Source organism: Lagopus leucura, unplaced genomic scaffold, assembly GCF_019238085.1.
Source record: "Lagopus leucura isolate 7727_CA_CO unplaced genomic scaffold, USGS_WTPT01 Super-Scaffold_100004, whole genome shotgun sequence".
Taxonomy (NCBI): domain Eukaryota; kingdom Metazoa; phylum Chordata; class Aves; order Galliformes; family Phasianidae; genus Lagopus; species Lagopus leucura.
In genome coordinates this window covers 48,513,597-48,532,260 of record NW_024962264.1, presented here as the reverse complement: position 1 = coordinate 48,532,260, position 18,664 = coordinate 48,513,597, and the positions used below count along the sequence as shown (strand labels likewise).

General features: G+C 40.8%; 1 protein-coding gene across 2 annotated transcripts in view; it reads right to left on the bottom strand.

Moving 5' to 3' along the window:
- PDS5A (PDS5 cohesin associated factor A) overlaps positions 1-3,360 on the bottom strand; it is a 71,796-nt gene extending 68,436 nt beyond the window's left edge. For both annotated transcript variants that reach the window (XM_042871128.1, XM_042871129.1), the window contains exons 1-2: positions 3,287-3,360; positions 2,316-2,486 (exon numbers count right to left, since the gene is read on the bottom strand). In XM_042871128.1, coding sequence (XP_042727062.1) covers positions 2,316-2,486; positions 3,287-3,313 — 198 coding nt within the window. In that variant the 5' untranslated portion in view covers positions 3,314-3,360. The remainder of the gene's footprint in view (positions 1-2,315; positions 2,487-3,286) is intronic.
- Between the last annotated feature and the right edge of the window lie 15,304 nt (positions 3,361-18,664).

Here is an 18,664-nt window from a genome sequence, read left to right as displayed (position 1 = left end):
AAGTTCTCAATACCTCCATCTTTGGGGCAGTGCTAATGTTAGCATACGTATCTATCAAAACACTGCAAATGAATCTGGCCTACATTTTATTACCCACAGCCCGAAGCAGGAGAGAAAGGATAGAAAAACACTCTTTTTAGAAGTCCTTGGCACAAAAGCTGCTGCTCAGGCACTCTGGGACAGGTGCCCAGAACGTCTCAAGTTCCAATAATAAGAAAAGCCTTCATTATGAGTAGAAGCCTGGACACAAAAATACAGATGTGATATCACAAAAGTTGCTAATATCAACACAAATTTGCAGCCAATTAAGTTGACTGTGCTTTTAGTAAGTCAGAGAATAAAAATGTGCTTGCACCAAGAACGGTGGCTATCAGAGCACCAAGATACATAAAAAATACACACAGAGCATCTTTAGGTGATACATGGCCAAGTCAAAAACCCTACAGCTGCAAGGATCAAAACATGCCTGTACATTTTGCTCAAGCTGGCTTTTATCAATATTTAAAGCTCTGGAAAGTTATCTTTAAACTGAACAAATCTTTCATGTGCATTTCTGTCTAAGTACTGTATTACATTCCACATGCCAATGTGATTTTCTTTCTATAAAAAACCAAGTTGATATAAAGAAACATGGATTTCATATGCAAAGATTAATGCTTGCTTTTAAGCAAAAACAAAGAAAGAATATTTGCTGGGTTAGTTCTAAAAGGTTCTATACTTCTTCCAATTTTCTTGATGTTTTGGGAAAGTGAACAACAGATGAAAAAAATTTCCAAACTCAGATTAAGCAATACCAATACAAGAAAAATCTTTCTCTGTTGCTTAGGCAAGAATGGAGCCACAACCAAACTATTTGCTCCCATTTACAATTAGTCTACAGCCCAATTTCTTAACAGTACTTGATAAAAAATGAGGAAAGAACACCTTCTCTTAGCCTGAAAGTCACATACAACACACAAACAAGGAAATTCAATGATACACATGTGTATGTCTTGGAAATCCTATTATTTCTGTTATGTAGGATGGCATGGCTCACCAATGCAAGTCCTCCAATTGGAATAATAATAAGAATACCCATTTACCACAAAAGGTTTCAAAACCGCACTCCTCCCCATTCTGCACACTGTGATTCAAGGTCTCTGTCCAACCAAAGCTCTAGGTTCTTCTGTAACAATATGCCACTGCGGTTTTGAAAATACCAGGTTAGACTCTTGCATTCAGCAAACAAATTTCCAATCTGTAATTGAACAAGGTCAATTTCCACAGAAACAAGACACAGACATGAGCCTTGTTGCTTTGGGAGCACAGGACGATGCCTACAGTTTCTTCACATTTATAATTAAGACATTTTTCACTGTGCTGAGCAACTGGGTGAGACCACAATTTCTATCTTTCCATCTTTGTGGAGACAAGACTGTGATGGGAAACACATCATCAGATAAGAGAATATTTCTGATCTCAAAAAAATCATTACCACATCTCCACCCTGGGCACAGGCCCAAATCCTAGATTATGACAACATTCTGGTCCAAAGACCATGGTGCTAACAAATGAGCTGTGCTAATATTTGGTCAGCGCTTAATCTTCTTCTCTGTTTTTGGCACAGAGTTGAGAAATAATACTACTGTATCATAGTATTTCATGTATCTAAAGGAAAGAGAGATTAAAAAAATAAAGCAGCCATAAACCTCACAGTCCTCCAGGATGCTGTCAAACAAGAAAAAAATCATGTGTTTACAGCAATGATTCCTTTTGTTTATGAAAATTTAGCAACTTTGCTAAGCATCAGACACGTGACTTGCATTAAACTCCAAAATCTGATTGATTTTTACATCGGAAACAATTACAAGGCTCCACCTATGAATTCCAGAAATTCATCTTTGCTGGTTCTAAGCAGTGCTGTCTTTTTGGTCCAGAATACCCTAAACTAGACCTGGTCATTTTCCCCACTCTGCTAAATCTCACTTTGCTGGAACCCACGGATACCTCCTAGCTTATCAAGAAATAGTTTGGCAATACATCCTGAAATTAGTAATTATGACCCCACTTCAGAACCCCCTCCAACACAGTGGATGCATTTCATGTACAAATCAGCATTTCTTTGTACTGACTCCAGCTTTGAGAGAACACAAGAGGACAGTCAAGAACTAAAAATCAATTCCTCCTCTTTTAGAGACGAGCAAGGAATCTGCGTTCTTATGAACGTCTGTGGGTGAGGAGACATTTCAGTTCTGACAGGAGAAGTCGACAGTCCTGCGATGACACATTTACTGCGAGAAGCAAAACTTGCAGGAAGAGGGTCCGGGATGGCCTACCTTTAACCGTTTCACCACCTCATCGTTGGTTATTTTGTCGGTGATCTCCTTCACTCCGGGCGGGTAGTAGATGATTTTACCATCGGCGGCGGGTTTCGGTTGGGCGGCCGGGAAGTCCATCCTGGCGCCGCCGCTCAGAAACTTTCCTTCCGCACAGTCCTCTACCGGCCTCTATCGGTCAGAAAACAAAAGTTCAGCGGAATGGCACCGACTTTCTAACCCTCTTTTTCCATTTCGAACCCTCAATTCGCAGAAGGCCCCGGCCCCCGCCGCGCCGCCCGAGCCCCCGCCGCCGCCCGGCCGCATCCCGTCGTCCCGGGGCCGGACCCGTCGCCCCGCCGCCCCGGCCCCTCCGCTCCCCGCCGCCTCCTCCTTTCATCGCGGGGCCGCTCCAGCCCGACACCGATAGTTGGGAGCCGCCGATTTTACAATGAAATTTCGGCCCCGATCGAAGGACGCCCCGGTCCCCGGGGACGGCGGGCGGCCGAGGCGGGGCGCGGGGCCGCGATGCCCGGCACGCGGGGCGCCGAGGAGCCGGCACGGCGGCGCGGAGCCGGGAGCCGAGGCCTAAACAGTTAGGCCTCAAAACTATCGGGAGGCAGAGGAACCGACGGGAGAGGAGGGGGGGGGGAGGGAGAGAGGCGGCGGCGGCGATCGCAAACAAAACCCCCCCGCCCGGCCCCGGCCCCTCGCCCGCCCCCCCCGGGCCGTGGGAGCCCCCCTCGGGGCGGGGGCCGGGCCGCTCGCCACTTTCCGTTTGTTCCCGCAACTTCACGGCCCGGCCCGGCCCCCCCCGGCCCCGCCGCGCCCCGCCGCCCCTCACCGTGCGCCGCCGCGGGGCCCACAAAGAGCCCCCCCCCCGGGCCGGCCCAGAGCACGGCCGCCCCCGGCCGCGGGGAGGAGGACGAGGAGAAGAAGGAGGAGGAGGGGGCGCGGGGAGGGAGGGACGCGGGACGCGGAGCCGCCTTTACCTCACGCAGCTCCGGAAGGTGCAGCATGGAGCGGCCTCCGCGCCGGCCGCTCCTCGCTGCTCCGCCGCCGCCCCTCCGGCCGCTGCCCGCCCGCTCCCGCCGCCTTCTCCCTGCGCGGCGGTGCGGCGGCTCTGCTCGGAAGGGGGAGGGGGAGCTGCTCGGTGGCGGCGGCAGCGGAGAGGGGGAGGCTCCGCCGAGCGCGCGCCGCGGGGACACAGTGCCGCTCTCCGTCCGGCCGGGGAAGAACAGCCGGGAGGAGGCTCCGCGCCGCGCCGCCCCCTCGTTCTCTCCTCCCTTCCTCCGCCCGGGCCTGGAGCCGCAGCGCCGCCCAGGCGGGACGCCTCCGGCCCTGAGGCGGGATGAGGCCGGCCGTAAGTCGCGGAGCCGCCCGCGGGGCACGGTGCGGGGCGCGGCCGCCTTGGCGCCACTTCACGCTCGGCGCCAAAAGCGACGGAGCGCCACGGGCCGAGGGAGCGGGCCGAAGGCTGAGGGCTGAGGGGCCGCGGCCTCTCGCGGGCGGGGCCGGCCGTCGCCGGCTGCCGAGCGGAGATGTGTCGGTAACTGTGCTTCGGCCGCCGCTCGGCCCGCGTTTCCCTCGGCTCTCGGTTCCGAAGCGGGGACGGCGGCCGCGGCTGACCTGCGTGGTAAATGGTCAAATGGGGGAAGCGATGTATGGTGGCACTGTGGAGGGGAATGGCCTTTCTCCAGCCAGGTTTATGTCTACGTGCCAACATCTAGGTGTTTTGCCTTGGCTGATGGCAGATGAGTGTCTCACGTTTGGATTTCCATGTAAACCTTCAGCAGAAGCTTGAAGGGTGCAGATCGAGGAGGCCTTACCACTACCCTCAGGGATTCCTTCCCTAGTGAAATGTCTTTGTACTGCCATATTCCTTTTGCTTTCCGATATGTCTGGAAAGTCACTGACAAAGTGGGATCCATCCATCCCCTTTTGGGCCTGTTTTATGCCACGTGTGTCCAAGTACAGGTGTCCAAGAAGTACCATGCGTTTGCTCGTCCTGCATTCTGCTGATAATTCATGGTTACACACCAGCTGGAAGTGTCTTATTTGCAGTTAGCTGATGAACTTTCTGCAGAGGTCTGCAGGGATGTGTGTGGCTGGAGGGAGCTGGCTGTGTGGAACAGAGGGGAGATGAACCTGACGCTTGGAGGGAAGGGTCCTACTACCAGGTTATGAGGAATGGTGGGAGAATGAGGAGGTCTCAGCTACTTCTGGACTGATCGTGTGAGCAGGAATTTTTCTTTCTAGACCTGTGCTCTGTTTCCCTGCAGCGTCTTCCTGAATTGAACTGAAAGCTTTGGGTGCCTGCAGCCTACAGAAACCTGCTCTGAAGGATGGCAGTGAAAATGGCTGAGAGCTGTAGGAAATGCTTAAGGGATGCAATGCTTTTGGAATCTAGAGTGGTGCCAGGCAAGGGACTTATATCTGGTTCTGTGTCCTTGGTTTAAAAAGAATAAGGTTCTCTCCAGGTTTAACTTGGATTGGGGAATTCACAATAGACAAGTGACAAAAGAGTGGGGTACAGAAGACAATTTTAAGGAAGTGGTACTGATTTTAAAACATAAAATGATAAAAAGTCAACTATTTTTTTCAGATTTTTTTTTTTTTCAGAATGTAAGGAAAGGAGAAAGACTTCATTAATTTCTTTTTTTTTTTTAAAAAAAGGAATTAAAAATAGATTCTCTCAAGTCTTAAAGTATTGCTGGAATTAGGGCCTTTTATAGAAGAACTACAGGTTGAAAAATGGCAGTAAAATTACCCTTAGAGTCTGTCTTCCTGTCTGTGATGTTGTCCAGGGCTTCTAACAACAGAACTTGCCCCTGGTAACCAAGGACTTCATGTTATTGAGAGGAAGAGTAGGCAATAGGCTGAGAGCCTTCCCCTTCTGTTTTATAGATACAATGAAATCTTATATAGTGAATTGGAGGACATGTAAATATCCTTATTTGACTACATTCTGGAATGCTTGGGCAAGAGAATTAGAATGACTCTATGGTGGAAGTTGGATTAAAAGAGATTTCTGCACTCATGGTTAAACTGAGACAAGGGTAAACTTTAGTAGGCCTAAAGAAGTAGGAGAGCGAAGATGGAATATTTTGTAGCTCTTCTGGGCTTTGAAATGAACTGGAATCCCCTTCTGCTAAGTGAAATTACTGGCAAAGTATGCCTCATTTATCATTCTAAAATGGAATCAGTTGCTTCTACAAGAGACTGTGTTCATATAATAAAGATCTATATAGTAGTTGAATTTGCTCCAGTTACTCACGACTGATTATTTGTGTTTGTATTCTTCTTCTGACATCTGAAAGTATAGTAATATGTTTTAAAGTTGCAAGGTCAAATATTCAAAAACTAAGATGGTAGAAATTTCTTGAGGCAATGTGATGTTAGAGGTGGGGCTTAGTGCTGTTGTCTGCCTTGTACCACTGGCTTAGTACTCTTAGGAGATAGTCTGGTTAGGTTATGGTTGGACTTTATGATCTTTAAGGTCTTTTCCAACCTGAGCAATTCTATGATTCTATTTAATATTTCCTCCTAAATATCAGTGCTGTTTAGATTAGATTTTTGGAAGCAGGACTCAGACTAGCTATCAACCTGTCAAAAGCCTGCAAAAATACATATTGCCAGAGCTATTATACTTTCAAGGAACTTTTCTTTTTTAATCCTTACATTAGATACTTTGCTTCCTACAACAAATGATGAATACAAGCAATTTGATGTAGATTCCTCATTTTTAATATACTTATATTAACACAATAAATCAGAAACAAATTCTGGAATATTATTTTGTTCCTTAAAAAGAGAAGCATATATCAAGAACCTGTATGAGCTGTCTGCAATTTAAATAGAAATAGAGAGAATGGGAGTTACTAAAAATAATACAAGAAATAAATTTGAAGTGACCCTTTGTAATTTTCTTTATGACCTTAGTATAAATCTTGGAAGATGCTATGCAGATTTCTCTGTTGGGCAGAATTGAAGTCACGTGGGTGTGATAATCTTGAAATTTCTCTGAAGTTCCCCTTTTAAAATGCTTAAAAGTATTGGTGTATTCTTGAAAATCTGCATTTTATGTAAATAGTCGCATGACCTAGTGTCATAACATCTTGTAGTTGAAGGTTTTTCACAAACTGGTACCAGCTCCACCTAGAATCATTTATACAACAGGTATAGTAAGGAAAAAAAAACGAAAGAGCTTCTGTCCCACATGTTGCTTTCTGTCCAAGTTAAGAACAAGTGCAGTGCAGAGCTCAAGTGTGCAGTTCTACCAGTTTTGTTTTCCACCAAAGAATAAGCTAAACTCTTATTATAAGGTATGCATACTCTAACTAATACGTAGTTAGATGTGACAGTTAAAAGGTTTCAGTCAGAGCTAAGGTTTGCTTGTTTAATTAAAATTTTATCTTGAGCAAGCTGTTGATGTGGCTGAACACTTCACTGTGTGGACCAAGATCTCTGCATCTTTTTGCAGCTTCAGATAAAAAGTGAAGTTAAACATTACTCCACATTCATCACTAAGGATTCATAATTCTCAGGATTTTGTATGTGGAGTACAACAAAGAAAAAGTCCTAGAACACGTTGGTAGAAAGCTGAGTATTCCAGAAGAGGTTTACAATAGATTTCAGCTTTTACGGACACAATTAGCCAGCAGAATGAGAAGTTTGGCCATCCTTCAGCATCGGAGTTGTCCTTAGCCACTAAACACAGGTGAAGCTCTGCAGTAGGTCGTTGTATTCCTGGTAAGATTTGCCACTCTCTCTGACTGTAGTTTCTGGTATCCACACAAAGCACAACTTGCTGGCGTACTGTAGTCCACAGCAGGAGTGTTTTGCCAGTGTACTGGTGTTACACTGTCACGCTGTTTGGAAATGAATCTTAGGCAAATTGTGATCAGCTAAGTTGTGGAGAGGAGTAGGTGCAAGTTCTGTAATCACAGTCTGATCAGGCAGTGGCCTGTCTCCACAGAAGAGAATCAGCAGGGTACATACTTCTGCACCATCTGAAATTCTAAAGGGCAAAAACAAATGTGTGGTTCTGATACCAGACCCAATTAAGGGAGTTATGAACACTTAATTGCCTATTAGTCTGAATACGTGCAATTAGTTTTCTGAATGTGCAAACATAAAGACTTCAGATAATCTGACCTGAGGTACTCGTAATCTTAGTGAACAATCCTGAAATCTGCTTGCAGGTATGATTGCAGCTGGTAGTGTCTGGTTTGTTGCCTTTGCTTATTTGACCTTCACCCTTCTAATTTCAGCGTGCAGCTCAGATCTGACTTGGACTCCGCTGCTTTTGCAGCTGTAGCCAGGTTCACATGATCCCTTGGGCTTTAATGGATGGCTCTGTCTAATAATAAGACCTAGTCCTCAAATTATACTGACTCCCTACCTGGCAAAATTTCTATTGGAATTTACTGACTTTTAATCTCTCCTCCACCTTTTTTTTTTAATTTTTTTTTTTCTGGAATATATTTAGTTCAATTTTTATTTTTTTATTTTTTAAATACACTTGTAATGGTAATCTAAAATATAATTTTTAGGCAGACTAAGACAAAGGATGCTACATACACTTGAGGCATATTTGTTCTGCTTCTTTGTCTGTGTCATGTATAGGAAAGTAACAGAAAAAAAAAGTTGTTTTTTTTTTTTCTGGTAGGGGGAATAATGCAGCACAAGATTCTCAGAACAAAAAAGCCCAGCTTTCAAGTGTAACAGAAGAGTATGGACTGATTGAGCACAGGGAATTCCTTAACTCTTGTTAAATTAGGCAGTGTGCCCTTGTTTCCAGTAACAGCTTAATGGTTGTTCTCAGGTCTTTGTTAGTACAGTAGGCGCAGATAGTGCTAATGATCGAGAACAAGGCAGTCCTATCAAGACACTGCAGAATAAGTCATATCAGTCAGTCAGCTTAGCAAACAAGTAAGAAATTCTATCTGGTGGGTTAGCAAAGCACTTGTCTTCCTAATAATAGCTGTGCTCTTGAAAGGTCTTGCTTTGCAGAACTTCTGCAAAGGTGAAGTGTGGACCTTCACTGCTGAATTTTTAAGTAACAAACAAATAGGTCAAAATGAAAAAAAGCATCATTACTTGTTTTCAGCTCTAGCATTTAGCCAGTTTACAACATGTAGCAGATTGCTTTGTAGTTATGAAGGTTTTGTTTGTTTGTTTGTTTTTATGAAAAGCTTTTTTGTTTTTTTCAATAATGCACTTTTCTTTTTCTCCCATGACAGACAAGTTCCTCTGAACTCAATTGAATTCAAACCTTGGAAAATCTTTTTTTTTTTTTTTTTTTTTTTTCCAGCTTTAGCTTTGCACAGGTTTTTCTTTCAGCTTTTTGACTTTGATATTAGACCATGTTTCTGATCTCCCTTACCTTTTGTCTGTCAGTTTATTCTTTCAGATATGGAGTTGCACACAGTTCTTCCAGTTATAATTATGATCTGTACGTTTGCTGCATTAGGTCTTCAGAGAAATGCTTGATGTTTGTAATTACATTTTGCAGCATAGCATATCTTGCATAAAAGTATCTAATTGTTTTAAGTACCTGTTTTTATATAATGATGTTATATACAGCTTCTGTAAATTGAGAATGGGGGTTACGCTCAGCTGATTTAAAGGTGGGTTTCCTAGCAATGTGGATTGCTGTAGTAAAAGTGCTCCAAAATGTATCCCATTCCAGTGGGTGTTCGCAGTGAAGTTACTCTCACTGAGAAATCACAGAATCACAGGATGGCTTGAGTTGGAAGGGACCTTGCAGCCCATCCAGTTCCAGGCCCCTACCATGGGCAGGGCTGCCACCCGCTGGATGAGGCTGCCCAGGGCCCCATTCAACCAGGCCTTGAAGGCCTCCAAGGATTGGGCATCCACAGCTTCTCTGGGCAACTTGTTACAGTGCCTCACCACTCTCTGAGTAATTAATTTCTTCCTAATGTTTAACCTGGGTTTCTCCTCTTTTGATTTAAAAGCATTCCCCCTTGTCCCGGTAATTACTGTCTGCCTCTGTAAAGTCTTTGTCCCTCCTGTTAAGTACTGGAAGGCCACAATGAGGTCTCCCAGGGCCAGGGTGAACAAGCCCAGCTCTCTCAGCCTTTCTTCAAAAGAGAGGTGCTCCAGCTTTCTGACATTCATTGTGGTGCTCCTTTGGACTGTTGTAACACTTCTGTAACAACTCTGTGTCTTTCTTGTGCTGGGGGCCAATGCAGCGCTGGGGGATTTTGTCCTGAGAATGGGGACAAAGCTAGGAGGAAAAGTCTCCCATCTTCATGTGATAAATGCAACAAATACGGCTTTGGAAGCAAGTTGTTTTGTTCAAAGCAAAATTCATAAAACTCTAGAGAAGAAAAATTTTTGCATGTTATCTCATGAAGAAAATCAGCTGGAGAAAGAAAGAGCTTCCTTGGGAAAGAGAATCCCCCAGTTTACTGACAACTCATTGAATACCACCGTTGTTAATTAGGGAAGGGTCACATACCAGGTGGATGGTGTTCTCCTTTGAAAGTGATTTCCTAGCCATAATCTGTCTAAATGGATTTTTGCTCTTTTTTTCTTAAGGGCACTTTTTTTCCTGTAGTGTCTGAAAGATGTCCTTTGGAATCATGTTCAGATAGAGTCGTTTTTCTTGCCACTAGACTTTGTGGTATGAAGGCAGAAGTAAAAAGGATTGATAAAACAGTGTAAAAAAAAAAAAAAAAAAAAAAAAAAAAAAAGTGTTTACTTGTGAATTTGCTTGCAATTCTGCACTAACAGAACTACTGTGGTTGTTTCCTTTGCTTGGAAGTTAGGTAAAATCAATCTATTAGCACATGCATGTTGGTGATATCTTAGGAGAATGTTTAGAAGCCTCCTCAATCCATCACTAGTTTGGGGCATTCTCTAACTGAAGTCGTGGCAGTCTACTATGAATCGTCTATCCACTTCCCTTCTTGCAGTTTTCTATTATGATGACCTGTCATTCCATAATTACATTCTCAGGGATGTTTCTATCTCTACTCCCGATGTGTCCAACATACATACATTTACACCTACTCATTTTTGACAACCAAGTCTGCTTTTGTCCTGTAGTATCTTCAGTAGGAGCATTTATCTTCTTTTTCTGTCCAAGAGATAAATAAGAACCTTTACTTGCACCACACTCAAAAAATGCCATTTTTTTTCCTGTCACTATCAATAATTACTTGGGATTCACATTCATAAATTGCTACAGCAAAAAATTAAGCATTTCACAGTTAAATCTTTCTACTGTTTGAGGTGAAATGTTTTTTTTTCAGGCTGATATAAGCAAAGCCGTGACTGAACCAACTGTTGTTGTTCAAAATCTTATGGTTTCTATTGGACAGATTCTGATTGGATATATTTGATCCCAGATAACTGAATTTCTGAACGGTCTCTGTAGCCAGACCATTAAGCATAATATTATGTTTTTGTTAATTAAGTATAGTTACTTATGGCATATTCAAAAATAGCTTGTATGTTTAACTGACTTTTTATTGGCTGTCTAATGCTTGCTGCACAGTAGAAGCAGTTGTACAAAGAACGTAAAGACATCAGCCTATGGTCACTTAAAAGGAGTCCATTGCAAATACAGCTTTTCAGTTCTGAAATGTCCTGCCCCAGTTTTATTTACTTATTTATTTATTCCCAGCCAGGTTATAAGGAAATATGCACTTGTCACATCTATAATTTTAGCATATGGCTATTTATGTTTGCTTGATATTTTTTGAAATCAAGATAAATTTGGGGAATTTCTAAGTTTATGGCACTGCTTTTAAAGGAAATACCACTGAGAGAAGTGGAAAGTTTAGCCCATGGCAGGTACCTGCGAGGGAGGAGATTATACAGGCAGTCATCCTTTTCCCCCATTTAGATGAGAACTGTTCTGTGGTCTTAAAAATCAGAATGTGTGGTACTGCAGTTCTGATTAAAAGGCTTCTTCGGAAGTATTGATTATGTTTGTGTTGTTGCTGCTCCTAATTCTTTCGAGGATGCAATGCCTTCTGCTTGCAGTAAAGAAAAGAATGATACAAAACTTTACAAATGAGTATAAATCTAGAGTTCACCATTATGATGAAAGAAAGAGATGTGATGAATGGATGTCAAATCTCGGAGCTGTAGTGTAATGATGGGGTCATTTCATCATGATGCATAGATATGTCATGTAGTATTCAGAAGCTTCAAAAAGGGTTTAATTTATCATACTTGAGGAAGCATCAAAGCGTTTGGGTATGACTTGAAGCAAAAGAATCATTGCAATTTGCCTTTGAACAAATTCAGGACATATATTGATCATATAGGTTTATGCTGCTGGAAAAACAGCTAATGATGATTCAGTCCATGTTTTGTGCATAGTTTGAGGAAATGTTCATTAAAATCTTACAGCATGTATGTCACCCTTTGGGAACTTAAACGTAAAAGCTGGAATTTCAAAACCTTATGAAGTACAATTGGAGTTTACGAAAACAGCATAATATATTTGAACTGTGGAATGGTGTGGCCATAGGTGAGAGAGGAAACTACATCAGATGGTGTAAAAGGAAAGCTCTGATTTCCAAATGTGCTGGTGCATAGTGTTCAGTAACAGCAATATTGGTCAATAAAGATGGTGATTGAGTTCATTTGAGCTAGTATTCAAATGGATATTTAACAAAGTGGGCCATGAATGGGTTTCTAAGGAGAGGACAGAATACCAGGAATGGAGCAGATGAAGCCAGAAGTAGGCTAGACAAGGCAAGAGCAAGCACAGAAGTGAGAAAGCATAGCTGTGACAGATATGAATGCTTAATGATGCAAATGTGTTCACAGTGGCCAGACTGTGAACCAAAAATTTGCCATGACTGGGTATAGGAAAGCTCACGATGGTAGCAGTCACTGGAGATGATGATACTGAATGCCAGCAGAGGGACCACTGTAAAGTGGACTGATATGTATGCACTTACAATTTTACCAGCATCTAAAACACTATTTATATCCTGTCTGAAATTGGCAAGGCAGCTCATATGTTCTCCATGTAATGTACTGTAACTATACTGTATCTAGCATGTAAACGTTTGCTTTCTTAAATATATCGGTACTGTTCTTTTTATCTTCCAGACACTGCATATTTATGCCTAATCTTTTGTGTTTGCAGTTAAGCGTAGGCTAAAACTGTCAGCCTCATTTATCTGAGACTATTAAAAATGCAGACAAAGGCTTTCAGCCAGCATGTGAACATTGAAGTTGCTACTTTATATGTACCCAGTTTTTGCTTATGAGATGTCATTGATCTATATCTGATCAATATTTTAAAAATTTCCTTCGAGTTCTGCTCAGCAGCCATCTGTAATCCAGCGTGTGGAGAAGAAAGCTGAGTGAGTCAGTTTCTTCATTCCTTTTCAGAGTCATTTAGCTCTGACACTGCCTTGATGCGCTAGGCTTGTATCCTTGCTTCAAAAACTGTAACAGTATGTTCTCTCACAGACCTTCATAGCAAAAAAGATTTAAATGATAAAATATGTTGACAAGCCTATCAGAGTTTGAATATAGCAAGAACAGAGCAGCATTACCTGTGGGGGGAGAAAACATTAGGTAGTAACTGGCAATAGGTCCTTTAGCCTCCTAATCAGCTGCGTGTAACAAGGAAGAAATGTGACTAAATAAACAGACACAAATGTGCTGACATAGCCTATGAATAAAATAAGAGTTTTACTGTTTTTGGAATTCAAGCTAACTTGCAGTAATATTTAGTCTGCCTTACCGAACTCCAGTTTTGGGGCTGTGTTCTCCTTAGTAAAAAGAATTTCCTCTTAACATGCTGCCAGATACAAGAAGTGGGAACACAGTGAGGTGTATGAATGAGATGAAGAAATGGGAGGAGCTGAGATGCACACACGTGGTAAGATCTGAAGCTGTCTGAACATAAAGGAGTTTCATAGGAGTAAAAAAAATGAGAGAGATGGAAGGTGGAAAGAACAGCTGAGTGAATTGCAGATATATTTGAAATATCATTATTTGTGATCAATAAGTACACTGTTGCCAAAGTCAAGCTGAATTGAAGGAGCCAAATTCTGCACACAATACTATGCGATGTTCTGTTATTTATAAAACCAGTTACACATACAGTTAATGTTTACTTAATACCAAATTCGTTTCTAGTTCGCTGTATGTGGAAGATGCAAAAAATCCTTTCTGCAACTGGCTGAAAGAACTTGCAAAACTTTTACAAATCAGAGCATACTATTCACATTCAAGTCAAAAAAAAAAAATAAAAGATTGTTGTGGATTTTTTGCCATTTACATAGGGAGTTCCAGCTGAGTTGAAGACCTGCATCAAAATATTTTGGGACTTTTATTTCTGCATACCTGTTTGATGTTTTGGTGCTTAGTGAATGTCTTCTTGCTGATCGTGGGAAAGAACATGTGTGCGACAGTGGCAGCAGTCATACAGCCAGGTGAAACAATCTGCTGGCCACAAAACAGCAAAGCTGGCTATGTAGAGATGACAGGTAAATTAAAAAAACTTGAATTGAGGAAGTGCTGTTTCTCTTATATCAATTCCAATAGAAGGTTTAAACATAATCTAGATAGGGATTTACTTTTTAGGCGCCTTTAATTGATGCTGAATTTGAAAAGTAAATGTGTAATGTTAAAAATTGCCCAGTTCATAACAGTGGTGACATAAGGATGTAATTCTTACCAAAGTTACTGGCTGGTCTCTCTCACCATCACTACTGCGCAAGAGAAGAGATCACACCTCAGTAATGGAGGAGGTGCATCAAACAAATGAATTGCTCCTCTTTCATGTTATTTTACACTATGTTCTTTCTCCCAGGTTTTGGGGAACGTAGGCAACAGGAATCAAATCATTCAAAGAGTTCATTGTCTGATCATCCATTTGAAGAAAGCTTAAACATTTTTTGCATGCTGGTTGTATTAACAGTTTCTTTTTTCCCTGTTAAGATGGGCCCACATCCAAATTGCAACATCCTGAATTGTGTGTGAGCTAAATCTGGTTACAGATACAAATCTGAATATCATGAGCAGGGTGGAGTAGAGCTAAAGATCTGACTCCCTCGGCCTTGTGACTTGGATTTGACATGAGTTTGCCATGTCCAAGTTCACCCTATTTTTTTAGCTAGCCCCTGAATAAATTGGAAACTTAAAAAGGTACTGTCATGTTTTGTATCTGAAATAAGATGGTCTTAAGCTGCCTCCGGTGCTCCAAATTTGAGTTTCTTTTGTTGCTGGTGTTATTCATTGGGAAAGAATGTGGCTTTTTCTAGTGACAGAGGGGTTGAAATGGTATATAAAGTAGAAGTAAAAGGTGGATTATTTTGAAGAGACCAAAAAAAAAAAAAAAAAAAAAAAAAAAGGCAGGAAAGGCAAAAAAAATGTCCTAGTTCCCCGTTCAGCAGTGACCAAATAACCATGGAGCCAGTTTGCTATTTAAGTAACTGAGATTCTGTCATGTGACAGTTACATGGAGTCACATAGTGAACAAAGAATTTCCTTAAAAAGAAAGAAAGGAAAGAAATGTAGTCAATGAAGCTGTTTTCAAATGCTCAACGCTCCCTGCTCCCTTCCCCCATCTCCTTGGCTTCTTGTTTCAGTGTAAGGAATAGAGCACACAAGTTATTCAAGTTCAGAAACTAGTTAGTGAAATTGAATTCATAAATGAGTGCTAGTGATTTTAGACCATAAAATGGATCCCAATTTATTTTTACAAGCAGCATGACTGAGTTTAAGCTTGAAGGTTGTTGCAGCCAAACAGGTTTCTTTTTGTAAAGCTGGTGACCGAGGAACATTGACACCACATGGGATACACATACCTTGCTCATGTACATGTAGCATGTACTCATATAGTTTTGAACTCAGAAATTTTTTGTGAAATACGCAGGGTTGGTCAGATCTGTATTTTGAAATAAAGCCTCTAAAAAAACACTGCTGAAAGAAAGCAAATAGATTTTTATACATTTTGTAATCTGATGTTAACAGTCACTGTGAGGTAAACATTTATAAATCACTTGTAACTGGCAGGCTGTTAACTTCTGGTAAATGATTTGATCAGTCAATGGAGTAGAGTCTTTCTTGACAGGTGAAAATGTTTATTCACTTAGATGACATTAATAGGTTGCTGGAACTAAAATTCAGGGTCATAATTAATATTACAGCTACTTAGAAATTCCATTCTGGAGCAAGGTCCAACATTTTAAAATCTGTGAATGAGAGCAGTAAAACAGCTGACATCCCCAAGCTTCCAGGAGAATAGGAACACTGGAGGTTGTTGGTTTTTTTGTCTGTTTGTTTTTTAAATCTAGAATAACTAAAATGTTGTAATTAATTTTTAGTTGAAATATTACATGATCAAAAGAAAACATTTACTTACAGCTTTTTAAACTTTTCTTTATAATAAAGTCAAATTAAAATTTACTTTTTCAGTGAATGTTTTCAAGGGTTTGGTTCTGCATCTCAAAATGATTCGATCGCGTTAAGTGAACTTCGCAGTTAACGTATTTGAGGAAATGCCCCTTTTTTGGTCTAAGTAAAATGGTTATTCTAGGTGATGCATAATAACTTACTGTACCGAAACCCTAATATAGGCAAGCTAGCTGATAGGTTTCTCATGTTCTTCATGCTATTGTGGTGAAGGTAAACAGGTAGGAATACAAAATTACTGTAGTTTTCTAATACATTTTTCCTGCTAAAAGAAACAACCTTATTTCCCTTTCTGCCTCTACCCCTATTTGCCTTAAGGAAGATACTGTACAATGTTGGGTGATTTGGATTTTGCTGGTATCACTTATACTAGGGACCTGACTGTGAATACGATATCCCAAGAGAAGCTCAGCTACCAAACAAAATAAAATGCTCAAGTCTCATATTACAAACTCTTGAATGATGTTAGTTCTGTCACAACCTGGAAAACCGTAGCCCAGTTCCAAACCAGAGCAGTTTCTTCCAGACCTCCAGCTGTCATTGTGCAACAGAGCAGAGACCCCCGTGGTTCTGCTGTGGGGCATTTTGTTCTTGCAGCTCCAGCTTTACCCATGAGTGGAGGCCGTGAATGATGCTGTTCCTTGGAAATGTCTTCTTTCTCAGTCAGCATACTGCAATTGTTTTGTTAAAATCCATAAGTAAACATCCTGGTCAAATTCCAATTCAGATAACAGCACTCTGCTTACAGAGTTCCTGCAGTTTCAAATAGATGGCATATTTATGTCATTACTCTGTTCTGTGGTATTGGATGGTGGTGGTAAACGGCTGGTGTGTTGTGGTTCAGAGGTGATCTCAGCTAACTCAGGTACAAAGGGGATCCCCTGTGCTTTTCTTTATTATTTTAAAACTGAGACATGTTGATGATGGTAAAGTTGCTGAAGTGTCAAACATTTATCTCTTTTTTTCTTTTTCCTGTTCAGCTTGTTCTAATTATTGCAGAGATTAAAATGATACAAATATAAGCTTTACTCCTTGCCTTGTTCTTAGACCACATCTTGAATACATCGATCTCTTGGATTACTGATATTAAATTTGCTATGGGATAGGTTTGATGCAGTTTACGAATGTGAAATCAATGATAGCTAACAGATGAAAACATGACAGTTTCAATGAAAGTCAGCTTATCACTTTTTATCTCACACCAGGGAGGAGTGTTCAGCACAACTTGTATTTCCTTTCTCTGGTTTCAGCAGATTGGGATGGATTTTTGATATCTATAAAATTTGACATATTGGATTGATGAAAACAGCACAGCAGAGAACATCCAATACATGAATAACATTCATCACAAATCAAAACTGAAGTGTGAGCTTATTCCAAATTCTGAAAGTCCTTGTGGCAGTGAGGCTTCTTTCATAAAAGCATGATCTCACACTGCCTGCAGAAAAAAAAAAAAAATTAAGTATAATTCTTTACTTCTTGGATTACAGCAGTTGTTGTCATTACCTCCCCCATTCCCTTTCCAAAAACCTAAGCACCTTTATCCTTTGTATTTTCTTGCAGTGTTTAATAGATGAGGTATAATATGCAAACTGTATATTTTTCTGCAGTCTCTCTAGAGTCTCTTTTAAAATATAAGGACGTTAACTGAATACCAGCAACATGTCCCTTTAGAATGCCTTTTCAGCCAAGACTTGAGAAACTCATAATATTACTAACCTTCAGCAGTAAGCTCATGTGCTCCTTTGATAGCTTACTGAAGGGTACATGAACCAAAGTGTTGACTTGACCATTTTGTTGATTGATCAAAATGTTGACCATTTTGATGATTTATGATTCATTATTTGTAATGCTGGAATTAGTCTGACCAGTTCACTTCAAATCTTATTGAAGCCAGCAGAATTTTTGGTGTTGCCTTCGGTGTGGCAAAAATTTATCTAAATTTGTGCTGTTTCTAAACACTACTTTTTCCTCACTTAAGATTTCCGAAATAGAATCCTGTATAAGCAGAATTAAGGTGTTATTTTAATACAGGTGCAGAAAAATACATTATTTGGAATGAAAAAATGTATATGTGAATAATTTAACATTACTACAGTGATACTAACTGGAGAGAGAACTTTTGCAGTTACCTGAGGAGTCTATAGCTGTCTGGAACAGAAGATCAGTGGATTTCAAGTATAGGAATTAGATGTGGAGTCCCTTTATAGAGATTAAACACTATAATTCACTGTGCATTTACATAAATCTGGAGAGGGCTGGAGGAGAAGAGATAACAATGTGGCTTACTCTGTAAACATTTATTTATGTAAAGCTTTTTAAAAAAAAAAACAAAAAAAAACAAGACAAACCAAAACTCTACAGAATTAAGTTTCTACTTGAGGAATTTAATTCTGGCTGAGAGAAGTTATTTCTTGTAGGAGCACAAACTCCAGGATCATAGACAACGTAGATGCACGCAGTCCAGAAGGCCAAAGTAAACATTTTAAATCAGCATTAAGGTAAATCCATTGGGAAAAAAAAGAGAAAAGGCTACCTTTGTATTCTCTCCAATGTATGTGAAACCTAAAGATGGAAAGAGACAGTGGAAGGCATCCTAGGAAGAGGGTGGCTTGTAGCACAGAGAGACCGAATCAACTCTTATATAAACATTTACTGTGGGAATTTGTTATGAGCTCTTCTCATCTCTCCTTTCTAGAAGATGGGAAATAATACTGTAAGTTGGGGCTCTGCTTGCAAGTTTCAGAACTCTCCCTCAAAAAAAAAAAAAAAAAAAAAGTAGAGAAGTCTGAATAATGATGAATGACAGCTGTGCCACAAATTCTCGGAAAAAAAATAAAATATTTTATATTTACTGCAGGCAAATCTGAATCTTTAATACAGCCCAATTTCACAGGTGTTTCCCTGAGGTATTTATTACTGTATGTTAGTGTATATAAAAATAAGAA